Below are 13,702 nucleotides of genomic sequence, written 5' to 3'. Positions count from 1 at the left end.
CCAGCGCCCTAGGCAGCCTTCATCATGAGCCCTCAGCATTGGGCCCAGCCCAACCACTGGATCCCTGCCCTGGGCCCCCACCTCTGAATCTCCGCCTTTAATTCTGCTGGACAACATTGCTCCCCTAGGTCTGGTAAAGCGTTTGCTACCTAACTTGGGTACAGGGTGTGTTGAATTGTTGCAAAAATACAAATAGTGATGTGACCATAGCCCTCAGTTAGTAAGTACCTGTTTTACTAGGTGTCAAAACAAATGTTACTCACTGAAAATTCTGTAAAAGATTATATCAATACTATAACCTGCCCCGCCCCCATCTTACAGCTGGGGAGCCTGAGACTCAGCCAAGGTTGCAGGGGTGGGATTTGAGCAGGAATCTGCCTGTCTCCAGTGGCTGCAACTCATCCATCACATGGTACCCACCACATTCTAAGCCCTACAGCCCTTGGGAGACCCCTCAGCCCCAACCAAAGACATCTTTGTCTTTCCAACTCTCAGAGACTTTGTCTAAACCACACTGGTTATTATAGATGTACTTACTGAAATAAAGAGGGAAAAAGAAAATCTGAGAAAAATTAAACTCTAGGGTTTGTTTTGGAACCTCTCTTGAGTGATTTTGCCCTGAGACACCAAGCACAGCTTCTGTGCGCTGGGATAATTGGTCCTTCAGTGGGGAGGAGGAGGACCTTGTAGAGCTGCAGAGTGAATCCAGACCAGACTGCCTTCCCTTCTCGGAGCCTCGCTTTTCTCATCTGACAAATGCGCACAACGATACCACCTACCTTGTAGGGCTGTGTTGAGAATTCAAGAATAACGTACTCGTAAAAATCTTAGCACAGTGCCTGGCACACAACAAACAACGCAATAAATGGGAAGTGCCTACATTTATGATTTAAAGAACGAATGCTTTCACACCATCTTTACCTACTCCAGGCTGCCTTCTCTTGCCATCCTCTTAAATTCTGCCTCATTCGGGCGTGCAACAAGGATTGTATGTAGGGGTCCAGTGCGGGTCGGGGAGCGTTGTGAGGTAACCCAAAGCCTGAGGTTTGCGGAAGCGGGGCTGGCGGGGCGCAGGGGCGTGTCTGGGAGGCGTGGCCTTTCCATGCTGCTCGGGGACTGTTGGGGAAGCTGGCGTTGGAGAGGGGCGGGGCGAGGCGGAGGCGTGTGCTGGGGGCGTGGCCTTCCCACCCTCCCCGACCCTGACGGACAAGGAGAGGCGAAGGGCGTGTCCGGGGCGGGGCACGTCCTTCCCAGAGGGCGGAGTAGACGGTGGAGAACGCCGAGGGAGGGCGGAGGGGGCGTGTCAGAGGCGTGGCCTCAGGCCAGGCTCCGCCCCTGGAGTCCTGCTGTGAGCTCCACAGCGCCGTAGCCTGAGAAAGGCGGGAGCCTTGGAAACAGGAGGTCCCCGGGTTGCTGGCGGCGACGGCAGGGAACCATGACTGCAGTGGGCCGGAGGTGCCCCGCACTGGGATCCAGAGGGTGAGTGACCGAGCTGGGACCAAGGAGGGCCACCGCCTGGGACCGGGAGTTGGCTGTGGGGGAAATCTGTGCCCCTGGGGCAGCTGACAAACCTGGGTGCGAGTTTAGCATCTGGCACTTTTAAACTTTCTTTTGGTGCAACTCTGACCCCGCTTCAGGCTGAGCATCTGCTGGTCACAACAGTCCCAGAAGAGAGACACTATCACTATCCCTAGTTTACAGATAAGGAAAGAGGTTTACTTGCCCAGTTTGACACAACTAATGAAAGTCAGAACTAGCGTTCAACTCCACCTTCCCGGATCAGACCCCTCAGCAGGTCTTGAGACACCTTTAGAATGCCAGGTCTAGGAGCCAGCCATCCTCCCCTGTGGGCAGAGATAGTCCTGGCAGTGCCTTGGGGTATCAGGCCTGGCTTAGAGTTGACAGAGGAAATAGGGGGACTCTCCCTTCCTGCCCCTGATCACCTGGGATGTCCCGGGGTCCTGAGGAGGGTGGATTAGCAGATCGGATTGAGCCTCTTCTTGGTGCCCTGGGACCCAGTGTCCCACCTGCCTTAGGCCAAGTAGAAGGTGAGGAACTGTTGAACATTTCTTCTAAGAGCCTGTGAAGCTCAACTCTTTGCCAGAGACAGGAGAGCTGCTTTGCAGGTGTGATCTCAGGCTTGTCCTGCCCTGCTCTGGGCGTCCATATCTCCAGCAGCCAAGATAGATCTGGGATGGTCTCTGAGGATCCGTCCAGTTTGGGGATGAGGGCGTTTGAGAACTGCCACTGAGTAAGACCAGGGGCCTCGTTCCTGAGTGTCCCAAGGGGGGTCATCCCTGTGGCTGTTCAGCCTAAGCTGGGGGAGATGTGTCCCTCCCCTACCCCCTAGGAAGCAGGGTGCACCTGGAGCAGAAGGAAGGAAGGGGAAGAGGTGAGGCTGCAGGAGTTTCCTGGTGCCCTGTACTCTGCTGAGATCATGGAGGATGAGAGGAAGGAGGGAGGAGGGGCCAACGACACAGGCAATGAAGGGCCTTTAGCTCCCAAAAAGGAGAGTGCCGCCCAGCCTGCCCCCAGCCCCCATCCCCTCAGCTGCCTGCAGGGAAACAGTGACTCTAGAGAGTCCTGACACTCAACCCTTCAGTTCATGCTGTAGAGGAGGAAGCGGCTGCTTAGAGAGGGAAGGGAGGTCCCCCAAAGCCCCACACTATAGCCACACCCACACTCAGGAATGGTCAGGCCAGGGTCCCACCAGAGGCCGGCCCTGCCTGGAATACTCAGTGGGTCCCCTCTACCACATGGGCCCTGTGAGGTGGAGCCTCTATTTGCTGCATTATACCAGTGAGGAGACTGAGATTCAGAGAGAAAAAGGGACTTTCCTGGGGTCACAGAGAGATTAGAACCAAGGTTTGATTCCAACCTGACCAGCTCCCAAGCCCAAACTCTTAACCACTAGGCCATGTATCACCTGCTGTAAATAAAAATCTCAGAGCTGTCTCTCTCATTACTTCAAATGGCTTCCCATAACCCTGGAAAGGCGGTAACAGGAGCCCATTTTACAGATGAAGACATCAAGGTTTTGTGAGGTTAACAACTTGCTGGAGATGAGACAGTGGAGCTGGAACTTCATTCATTTTAATAGTTACCGAGATGTAGCTATGCCCTAGACACCCCTGTAGATTCTGGGGAGAGAGCCGTGAGCATAGCAGACAAAACCCTGCTCTCATGGAGCCCCCATTCCAGGGTGGGGGAGACAGACGATAAACCAGATAACGAGTTATCTGGTCGGCTAGAAGAGAAAAGCACTAGAGAGAAAGATTTAAATCAAGTAGGGGAACTGGTCTTGGGGTAGTGGCTAAAAGTTATCCAGGGAAAAATTCTCAGTGAGAAACCGATATTTGAGCAAAGGAGATGAGGGAATAGACCCCCCCTACCCTCCCTTTTTTTTTACTTGAAATATAGTCGATGTACAATATTATGTTAGTCTCAGGCATCCTGGGAACAGACCCTCTTGATGGCTAGGGAAGGGTATACTAGGTCAAAGGAACAGTAACTACAAAGGCCCTGAGGTGGGAGCATACTTGGCGTGTTGGCGGAGCAGCAGAAAGCAAGCTGGGGGCTGGGGAGAGGAGGGGTGGAAATGAGGCCAGAGAGGAAATGGGTTCAGATAAGCAAGGCCTGGAAGGCCCAGCAAGGACCTGGCTTTGACTGTAAACGAGATGGCAGCCGTCGCTGGCCTTGAGCAGAGGACGGCCCCACTCTGACTTACGTTTGACAAGCACCTCTCCTTTGAGGAAGATTGGCCCGAGTCTTACTCTTTTCTGAGGTGTCTCACTGGAGCATCCTTCCCTTCCTCCCAGAGACCCAGGCCCCTCTGCTCTCACTCTCAGGGCCGTTCAGCAGGAAACTTGAGACTTGGAGAAGGTAGCACCCCATAGGAGAGCCAGGGGCACCCTGAGCTGCCCGCGCCGGGCACTGAGAATAAGCCAAGACGCTCCCCCCACCCCCATTTCCTTTTGGAATGTTGATTCTGGTCCAAGAATTCCCAGCACTCCCCCGAGTCCCACGACCCTCTCGGCCCTGCAAAGTGACGTCAGTTGCTGGGCATCTGGTAGTGATTACCCACCAGGGGAGGGGGCTGTGGTGGGCCCAGCCTGTTCGGTCTCCTCAGGCTCTGGGCGGCTGGTCCTTGTCTTCCGAAGGGGCCCAGCTGCTCCTGGCTCTCATTTCCTGTGGAGACTTTCTCACAGCCCTCGAGACCCCCAGACGCCTCGGGCTGTGGGAATTGGGCTGGCTTGGGATAGACGGACGGTTCCCCCATCCCCAGCTGGAGCCACATCCCCTCAAACCCTCAGGGGACCCTGTTTACAGAATGCTGGATGCTCGGGGCGTGAGAGCTGGGGAGGACGGGGAGGGGTGCGGGGGGTGGGATACACCAGCTGCTCAGAGGCCCGCTTGACTGTCTTTATAACGTTGAGAGACCCCCTCCCCTCTCTGACCCTCAGTTTCCCCATCTGCTTCTCCAAAAACAGCACCTGTTTCACAGGGTCATTGTGAAGAGTAGACAGAGTAGAGCATTTTTCCTAGACATGGCCTGAGGAAATGTCAGAATACGGGATGCGCGGGCTACCAGCACAACTGTGTAGAGGAGAGGAGACTGGGGCCCGACGAGAGCGACTCGCGCAGCGCCATGCAGCCTCTTTCATCCCAGTTCGGTGCCCTCTCCCGAGCCCCCAGTGTCCTCTTTCTGCTCATGCCCACTCCATGTCCTCTTCCTGATGTCAATTCGGGGCTCCTGGTCTGGTCGAAATATTGGTTTTCGTCGCTTTCCCCTCCCCAGTGTCTCCCTGTCTCCATCCGGGGGCTCCCCAGTGTCTCCCTGTCTCCATCCAGGGGCATCCCCATCTCTAGGAGAGCCTGCCTAGGGCAAGGAGAAAAGCAGAACCAACGTGAGTCTCCTCTGAGTAGCCGTGTGCCCTGCTGTGAAGCGAGGCTTCCACACAGGACCTCAGTCAGCGCTCAGCACTTGCTTTCCCCATTAGCCCTTGGCCAGCAGCTGTTGAGTCCCAGCAACTCCTGGGACCCAGACCCCCCAGCTCTGCCCTGGGAAGAGTGGCCACTGATCTGGCCTCTCCCCACAGGTCTGGCGCCCTCCCTGAGCTATACCAGGGAGCTCACCCCTATCCAGAAGACTGAGGGCACAGGATGGGGGAGGGGAGCAAGGCTGTCTCCAGGACAGTGGTGGCTCCTTGTTCAGGAGAGGGGGTGGGGCAGGGGCTAACGTCAAGGGCCTTCCTGACAGGGAATCCCAAAGGCCCACGGCTGGGTGTCCCCAAAGAGATGGGGGTTTCCACCCCCAGCTCTGTCTGCTCAGAGCCTTGAAGGACTAAGGAGCACAGAGCAGGGCTGTTGCTCTGCTCGGGTGAGTGAAGAAGGGAGAGAATCTCTCTAGCCCCCAAGAAAGGCAGGATGGGAGCTCTCTGGGGTCAGGGTGGGGTGGCAGAGGGAGGAGCCTCAGGGGGCTCCCTGGGGTTAAGGGGTTAAGGAACCTTGTACCTTTTCTTCTCATAGGATGCTTGCAGCCACTCTATGAAGACACTTAAAATATGCCCATTTCACAGATGGGGAAGTCGAAGCTCACAGAGGGGAGGGCGGGGGGATGCTGAGAAGCAGGAGGCAGAGGCTGGGAAGTGTCCACTAAAGGCCATATGACCATGCCCCGGGAGCAAACTGGGGGACAGATAGAGGGCAGGAAGACCCCATGGCTCTGCAGGGCAAGGCTACCCGTGGCGAGGAAAGGCCAAGGTGGAAGAGGACAGCAGCCTCTTCTCCAGAGTCCCTGTGGGAGCCTCACCCTTTCTCTCAGGCCAGGATGGAGACCCTGAAGGTAAAGCTCGGACTGAAACCTGCGTTGGGGAAATAAAGGGTAATGGACTGTAATTGCAGGTCATTAATTCAATTAATTAAGCTAATGTATGCAATAAGTGGTATCAGTTATTAGAACAAATCAGCTAATACAGGCAATTAAAGGGGTTGGTTAAATAATTGATGCAGCTGATTAATGGAACTGATTTAGCTCAATTGTCACTATTATTTATTAATTGATTTCACCACTAATATTAGAGGGGAAATGCCTTTGAAATCCATAAAATAAGAAATTAATTAATGAATTAATTAACGGAGCTGAGTTTTTAAACATGGAAACTTCGATTCCTGGATTTAGTCATTACAAAAGGAGGGAGAACATTCTAGAAATCTCCAAGCAAACTGAGATCTGCAGGCTGAATAGAAATTCCTCTGACTCTAAGGGAGAGAATTCCTCTGGGCAGAAGGTATATCATGTGCAAAGGTCCTGAGGCTGGAGGCAGTAGCGCTCTTTGGAGGAAGGCTGAGGTCGGAGTGCCTGGAGGACCCTGAGGAAGAGTGGAGGGGTGGCTGGCAGGGGCCTGGTCACAGAGGGCCCACCAACCAGAACTAGAGCTTGTCCTCAGGACTTCAGGGACTGCTGTGACATTCGTTCATTCAAAAACATCTTCATGGGGTGCCTGGCACCATTCCAGGAAGAACCCAGCCCCTACCCTGTGGAGCTGATGTTCTGATGAGAGGAGACAGCACAGGGCAAGTCAGATGAAGCCCTACAGAGAACAATGAAGCAGGGCGGGGAGGTGGGGAGCCTTGAGTGGGCTCCCTTCACTTCCAGGTGGGCAGCCAGGGAAGTCCTTACTGAGAAGGGGACGCTTCAGTAAAGACCTGAAGGAGGGAAGGGCAGGAGCTCAGTGGATATCTGGAGGGAAAGTATTCTAGCAGAGCAGTCAGGAAGTGCAAAGGCCCTGAGGTCGGGACAAAAGGCAGTGAGAAGCTCAGCTTGGCTGCGGTAGCATGAATGAGGGGAGTGTTGTTGGAGAGTGACGGGAGAGGTGGTGAGGAGCCAGTGTGCAGAGGCTATTATGAGGACTTCAGCTCTTATTCTGAGTGAAACTAGGGGCCACTCTAGTGGGTTGGAGCCGAGGAAAGGTGTGATCTGATTCATTTTCACAGGACTGCTCTGGCTGCTGGGGTGAGAACAAGTCACAGGGGCACAGATGCAGGCAGGGAGGCAGTGGCGAGGTGGTGGCCATAGTCTGGGCAGATGATGGCCATGGGTGGTAAGCAGACATGGTCACTTTAGGTCTTAGAAATCCTGGAGTGTTGCAGAGGGGCAGGGAGGGGCCATGGCGAGTTCCCGGGCCTGGGCCTTGACCCGAGCACCCAACTGGCTCTGGCCACCTGATATCCCTGGGGCGGGCACCCCCTCCCCAAGACTCTGCTCCTGCCCAGCTCCTGAGGGGAAGTGGACAGGAAGCAGGAAGAAATGCTGGGGCAATCCCAGTGTCCTGGCCAGTCTGTTCCCAACAGTGGGAGGATTTCCGGGCCTGAATGGCCGGAAATGCTGGGACAGGACACCTCACCCAGGAAGAGCAGGGAGGTGAGCAAGGGGAGGGGTCCCTACTTTACCCCACCCCACCTTGGCTGGACAGAGAGAACTCACATGGCTTTTGGAGCCTGCAGGGGCCGGGTTGCAGCTTGAGGGACGATAGTTAGAGATCAGGAAGGACTTTGCAGGAAGGAGGGACAGCCCCAGGGACTCTAGAATGTCCAAACAGGGAGGACTGTTAGCCAGCATCCCAAAGAGGAGCCCCTGCCCCAGGAGCTAGGGGGAACCCTACATGAAATCACACCCTGGAAACACACCTCACCCACAGTTTTTATTTTGTCTCGTTTGTAGCTCAGCTTTTTCGGTTTGCAACTTATTTTGTTCGATTTATCACATTTCAGTTTAAATTTGGGGCTTCTCTATTTGGGGAAGTTTGACCTCCCTCCCTAGTTTGCAGATGGGAATATTGAGGCTTGTGTCAGCCAGAGAACCAGGGTCCAGCCTGACAGAATTAATAATAATAATAGTGATGAATACTGGTTGAGGGTACACTCTTTATATATTTCTTAGGCAATAAATGTGGGCTTCTCCGGTGGCTCAGCAGTAAAGAATCTGCCTGCAATGCAAGAGACACAGGAGATAAAGGTTCAGTTCCAGGGTTGGGAAGATCCTCTGGAGGAGGGCATGGCAACACACCGCAGTATTCTTGTTTGGAAAATCCCATGGGCAGGAGGAGCCTGGTGGGCTATGGTTCACGGGGTCGCAGAGAGTCAGACACGACCGAAGCAACTGAGTACCCGTGCACGCATAGTTGCTTTACAATGTTTTTATATTAGTTTCTGCTGTACAATGAAGTCAATCAGCTATGTATATACATATATCCCCTCCCTCTTGGACCTCCCCCCCACCCCCACCATCCCTTCTAGATCATCGCAGAGCACTGAGCTGAGCTCCTTGTGCTATACAGCAGGTCCTCACTAGTGCATGCGTGCTCGGTCGTATGCGACTCTTTGCCACCATATGGACTGTAACCCACCAGGCTCTTCTGTCCTTGGGATTCTCCAAGCAAGAATACTGGAGTGGGTTGCTGTACCCTCCTTCAGGAGATCTTCCCGACCCAGGAATTGAACCCAGGTCTTCTGCATTGTAGGCAGATTTTTTACCCACTGAGCTGCTGTGGGTCCTCACTAGCAGCAGGAAACAACTCTCAAGCTCCTGCTGTGTGCTGGCGGCTCAGCAGTGAACGAGACAAAGTCAGTGCCCTGGTGGAGATGGCGGGTACCTGGAGTCAACAAATAAATGGAAAGTGATTGTTTCGGGTAGAGACTGAGGAAAATAAAACAGGGTTGAGGACAGAGAGCGAAGGACAAGGGACAGTTCTAGGCACGGTGGTCAGGGAAGGCTTGGGGACATTAAGCAAAGCCCTAAATAAAGTAGGGGGAGGAGCAAGCTATGTGATAATCTGAAAGAAGAACTTTCCAGGCAAAAAAACAGCAAGTGCAAAGGCCCAGTGGCCTGGAGCAGAATGAGGAAAGCAGACGTATTTTGGGGGTGGGAATTCATGAGATGGGCAGTTGGGTCACCACGGGGCCTTGTAGGCTGGGGCAAATATAAGCCCGTTTATGCTTGTTTTTCTGGCATAAAAATGGCTTCTCTTTACTCTCACAAAGGAAGTCTTGGTTTAGATGATAAATTATGTGGCTGGCTGTTTGCAGGCCATGGAGTAGAGTTTAGATTTCATTCCTTGAGAGATGGAAGGGTTGGGGGGTTGTTTTGGTTTTGCTTCATTTTAAATTAGATGAGATTGCATTAAAAAATAAATTTATGCTTATTTAATTGGCTGTACCAGGTCTTAGTTGCTAGTTGCAGCACCATCTTGGTAGTTTTTTTTATTGCAGCATGCAGGATCACGTGGGGTCTTTAGTTATAGCATGCGGGATCTAGTTCCCTGGCCAGGAATCGAACCCAGGAGCCCTGCCTTGGGCTTCTGGAGTCTTACCCACTGTATCATCAGGGAAGTCCCAGGGTGGGAAGTGTTTGTGCACAGTGGCCTGCCTAGCTTTTTACCCGAGCGCCACCAGGGCAGCGGAGGGGAGGCTGACCGAGGGCTGTGAGGGCAGACCCGGCAGGTGGCAAGAAGTCTGCTGTGTGCTCCAGGAGGACAGAGAAGGCGCCCCAGATGGGGCTGGGTTGACATACAGAGAGAAGTGGTCAGGACCTATTCTGGAAAGAGACCCACAGGATTTCCTGATGGATTGGGCGTGGACTATGAGTGAGAGAGGAAGCACAGAGGACCACAGGGTTTTTGGCCAAACAAAGCAACACAAAGCATGAAGCTGACATCTACTGAGATGGGAAGCGGATGTGGAGAGCAAGGGCATGGGGGATTGGGTGGGGTGGGGGATCTGTAGTCCTGCTTTGGATACAAAAGTCAAGTTCAGACATCTGAGAAGAGATGCTAAGGAGGCAGTTGGGTTTCTGAGTCTCGTTTTGAAGGGGAAGTCCAGGCTGCATCAGAGAAGGGAGGGCATTTAAGGCCAAGGACTGGGGATGTGGCTCATGGAGGTCCTCATCAGGAAGGGTGATATTTATTTGAGAGGAACAAATAAATATGTGTTTACTTGGGAACAATAGCCACCCCTGGCCTCTGACTTCTCCAGGCTCCATCCAGGCCACCCTTGAGGGGAGGGGAATCACTTTCACAGCCAGTTGTCACCAGCAACGACAAGGTGATGTGCCGCTGGGTGGGTCCCTCTGATGAGGGGATGAGGGTAGAGCTGGAGGGGAGGAGATTGAGGCCCAGCCTGGGGCCACCAATGTGCGGAGTCAGGGAAGAGGTGGAGAGTGAACATCGGGGGACCACAGTGTCCTAAAGGTGAGTCAAGACAGCAAGCAGGCGCTATGTTAAGCATGTGACATTCATCAGCTCCCAGAGGCCCCGAGACAACCCGATGAAACACAGGCTCAGAGAGGTGAAAGGACCTGCCCAGGGTCACACAGCTGGAGAGTGGAGAAGTAGCCCAGCCTGCCAATTCCAGCCAGTGCTATCACCCATATGCTCAGTCCTGCAGGCGCTCAGTGCTGGCACCAGGCAGGTGGGCAGAAGCTGGCGGCTGAGGATCCAGGCAGGGCTGGGAGCCACTCACCTCTCTTCTCTCCTTCCAGGGCCACTGCAGAGCCGGAGGCTGGCGGGGACTATGTGAAGGTAAGAGGGGCTGGGCAGGGGACACTGAGGGGGCCCAGAGCCAGTTCCAGGAAGGGCAGAGTCCTTTTCTGGCCTCATTAGAAGTCAGACCTCACCCACTGTTCTCAGAAGGAGAAGGTCTAGGGGTCAGGGCAGCCTAAGGGGTCTGCTTTCGCTCCAAGCATCTTCTTCCCAGGCCTGCCATCATTCTTTCCTGGCCCCAACCTCAGGACTTCCCAATGTTTGTTCCCACCAGACCCCATCCAGCCGCCAGCTGGACAGGGCCCCAGGGGTGCCCCCATGGGAAGACGGGCTCTAATCCCACTTGGTCTCTGAGCTGGAACTGGGAAGGGGGAGCAGGAAAGGATGACTCAGTTCTTCATCACAGATAACACAGTCGCCTTGATCAGAAACTTAACTTGTCCTGAGCACAGGAAATGTTGAAAATGCAGTTTTGAAATAATAATGATAACAACCATAATACGATGGAACATTTTGAGTGCCTACTGTGTGCAGAGTCCTGTGCTGGCTGCTGGCACTGAAAGGGAGTCAGCTCTGAGCTATTTATATGAATGAGGTCTTTGATTTCTCCCCTCATCATTGGGCCTTCTTGTGCACGTGTATGGATGGGAAACTTGAGGCCCAGAGAAGTGCAGTGACTTGCCCACAGCTGCACAGCTACTGCAGGGCTGAACTGGGATTGCTGTCGAAGTTTATTTGCTCCCAAGACCATGGACAGAGCTCTTGGCCTTCCTCATCCAGGAGTACCACCCTGAGCTAGGTCCTCTCTCTGAGTATGGAGCACGGGGCAAGGAGCACCAGGCCCTGTGTTTCAAGGGCTCCTGGCCCATGTGGGATCAAAGGAGAACCACTCAATGGTCTGGGCTTGTGTTTTGTCATCCAGCACACCCAAATTTTCGAGTCAGACCTTCTACTTATTTGCCACATGACTTTGGGTGTGTGTGTCACCTCTCTGAGCCTCAGTGTTCACCTATGTGAAATGGGGTAACAGTGGTACCTCCAACCCAGGGTTTCTATGGGCTCAATGAATCCATGCCCATTCAGGGGGGTATCTTGTCTGGTTCCTGACCCCAGGGACTTTCCATCACCCATAATACTGCCTGGAAAGCCCTGTGTAAGTGATCAGTAATGAGCACTGTGGGAAGTGCTCAGATTGCTGTCCCTTAACATCAGCAGAAGGCTCGATAAGAAGCCACTGTGGCTGTGGAGGTAGGAGATGACTTTCAGCTCAGGAGCTGGGAATGAGGAGATCAAGGAAGGCTTTCTGGAGGAGGAGGCATTGAAGCCAAGCCGTTGCAGTTGACCAGGAATATGCACCAACACCCTCTCTCCAAAGAGAAAGCTGGAAAGAAGATAAAGATAAGCAGAGATGGGTGGTGGAATGATCCAGGCAGAGGTAAGAGTGTGGGTGAGGTCAGAAAGTGAGCTGAGTGAGCCCAGGAAATGCAGCCCAGGGCTGCAGCAAGTTGAGCTGGAGCTGCTGCCAGAATTTGGGCCCTGGCTTCTCATCCAGAGCCCTGGCATCACAGTGGGACAGAGGCCTCAGGGAGAACCAGCCCCAAAGCCAGTGGTAGACCACAGAGACATGTATTTCAGCACCTCACAAATCCCAGTTGCAAGGTAATGAGATCCCCATCACCGATGGTAGTGAGATCCCTGTGAGGATTATTAGCTTTGTATTTTTCCTTTAGTTTATGGGGCTGAAAAAATGTAATTAAAAATGCTATAAAAGAAAGAATACCCACACACCAGAACTGATTAAACAGTCCCCTAAAGAATGAACTCAAAGGAATATTAGTTTTAGCTTTAAGCCTCAGAAGAGAATGGAATCAATAGTCAGTTACCCAAAGTCCATTCCTCACCTTACATGCTCAGCTGCCAGAACTCCAGGGTTCTCAGATCATGATGCAAGTACTTTGATTCTAAGGCAAGGATTCTGAAGTTCCAAGACCATAAAATTTTATATCCATGCTCAGAGCGTCAGACGTATTTACAGAAAATAATCAAACATCTGAGAGGTGAACAGAGAGGTGAACTCATCTACCTAAGGTCACACAGCCTGCCACAAGATTTGAACTCCAGGCCTGACTGATGCAGAGTCAGTGATGACTCTCTTTGCACTGAAGAGCCTACGACCAAAGGTCCGGATTCTAAGACACTAAGCTTGAAAACAATAGCAGGCATTTCTTGAGCACTTGCTTAATGTCTGGCAGCTTATATGCATCAGCTCAGCCAATGCTTACCCGAGTTCTGTGAGATCGGCACAGGTATGTTTTCCAGATGAGTAAGTCTGGGCTGCAAGAGAAGGGACTGGTTGGGTGGAGGTGGGGGCACCGCTAGTTGAAGCCAGGCTGATTCCCAAACCCCAGAGCCTTACTGAGTTTCCTTCCCCACCCCCAGTCTGTCAATGACATCTCGCATTTCCCAGAAGAGTGTATGATTCCAAGTCAGAGATGAGAAATCCTGGACTCTGGGAGATTTCCTTAGGCCACAAAGGATTTGGTCAAATGTCTACAGGGATTTTTCCAGCTTTAGACATGGTTTAATTCAAAATCTCTGCCCTCTCCGGGTCAGTAAGGGGAGAGGTGAGTGGGGGAGGCAGGACCACTGCCCCCCGCCCCGCCCCCACCCCGCGCCTTTTCCCGGCCCACGCCATCCTTCTGCCCTCTTGACGCCCCCCTTGGTAGGTCCTCAGCTCCGCATCCCCAGACTCCGGGCTGCCGGGGCTGGAGGGCGGGGGACTGGGGGGCGAGGGGGCGGGGAGTCGGGGGCGGGAGGAGGGAGGAACAATGGCCCCCTCCCCTACCGGGGCTGGCTGGAGGGTGGGGTCTCCCCGCCCCGCCTCCCCGCTCCTCCCCCGACAAGGCGATGAGGTAATCGCTCCGCCGAGAGGCACGCGCAGCCGGTGCCCAGCCCGGTCGGTCCCGCGCCCCTGCCCCGCCGGCCGCCGCCCCCTGCACCGTCCCGGCCCCGGTCGCCCGGCCCCACCATGACCGAGCGGTGCAGCCTGTGGAGCGCCCTGTCGGCCGCCGCCTGCTGCTTCTACCGCGGCTCCTTCGTGCAGGTGCAGGTGAGGGGGCGGCTCGGCCCCCGCCAGGCGCTCCGAGCTGGGACCCCGGGCGCTC

General features: G+C 54.0%; 1 protein-coding gene across 11 annotated transcripts in view; it reads left to right on the top strand.

The window, feature by feature from the left end:
• The window catches only part of SH2D3C (SH2 domain containing 3C), a 39,090-nt gene that overhangs the window by 9,669 nt on the left and 15,719 nt on the right, over positions 1-13,702 (top strand). For 2 of the 11 annotated variants that reach the window (XM_059891226.1, NM_001098039.1), the window contains exon 3: positions 10,538-10,577. In XM_059891226.1, the coding sequence (XP_059747209.1) occupies positions 10,538-10,577 (40 nt within the window). The other 9 variants (XM_059891231.1, XM_059891228.1, XM_059891227.1 and 6 more) reach the window with 9 other exon arrangements.

The sequence above is a fragment of the Bos taurus genome, chromosome 11 (genome assembly GCF_002263795.3).
Source record: "Bos taurus isolate L1 Dominette 01449 registration number 42190680 breed Hereford chromosome 11, ARS-UCD2.0, whole genome shotgun sequence".
Lineage (NCBI taxonomy): Eukaryota > Metazoa > Chordata > Mammalia > Artiodactyla > Bovidae > Bos > Bos taurus.
Note: the sequence above shows the minus strand (reverse complement) of the source record. Positions and strands in the feature narration are given on the sequence as shown.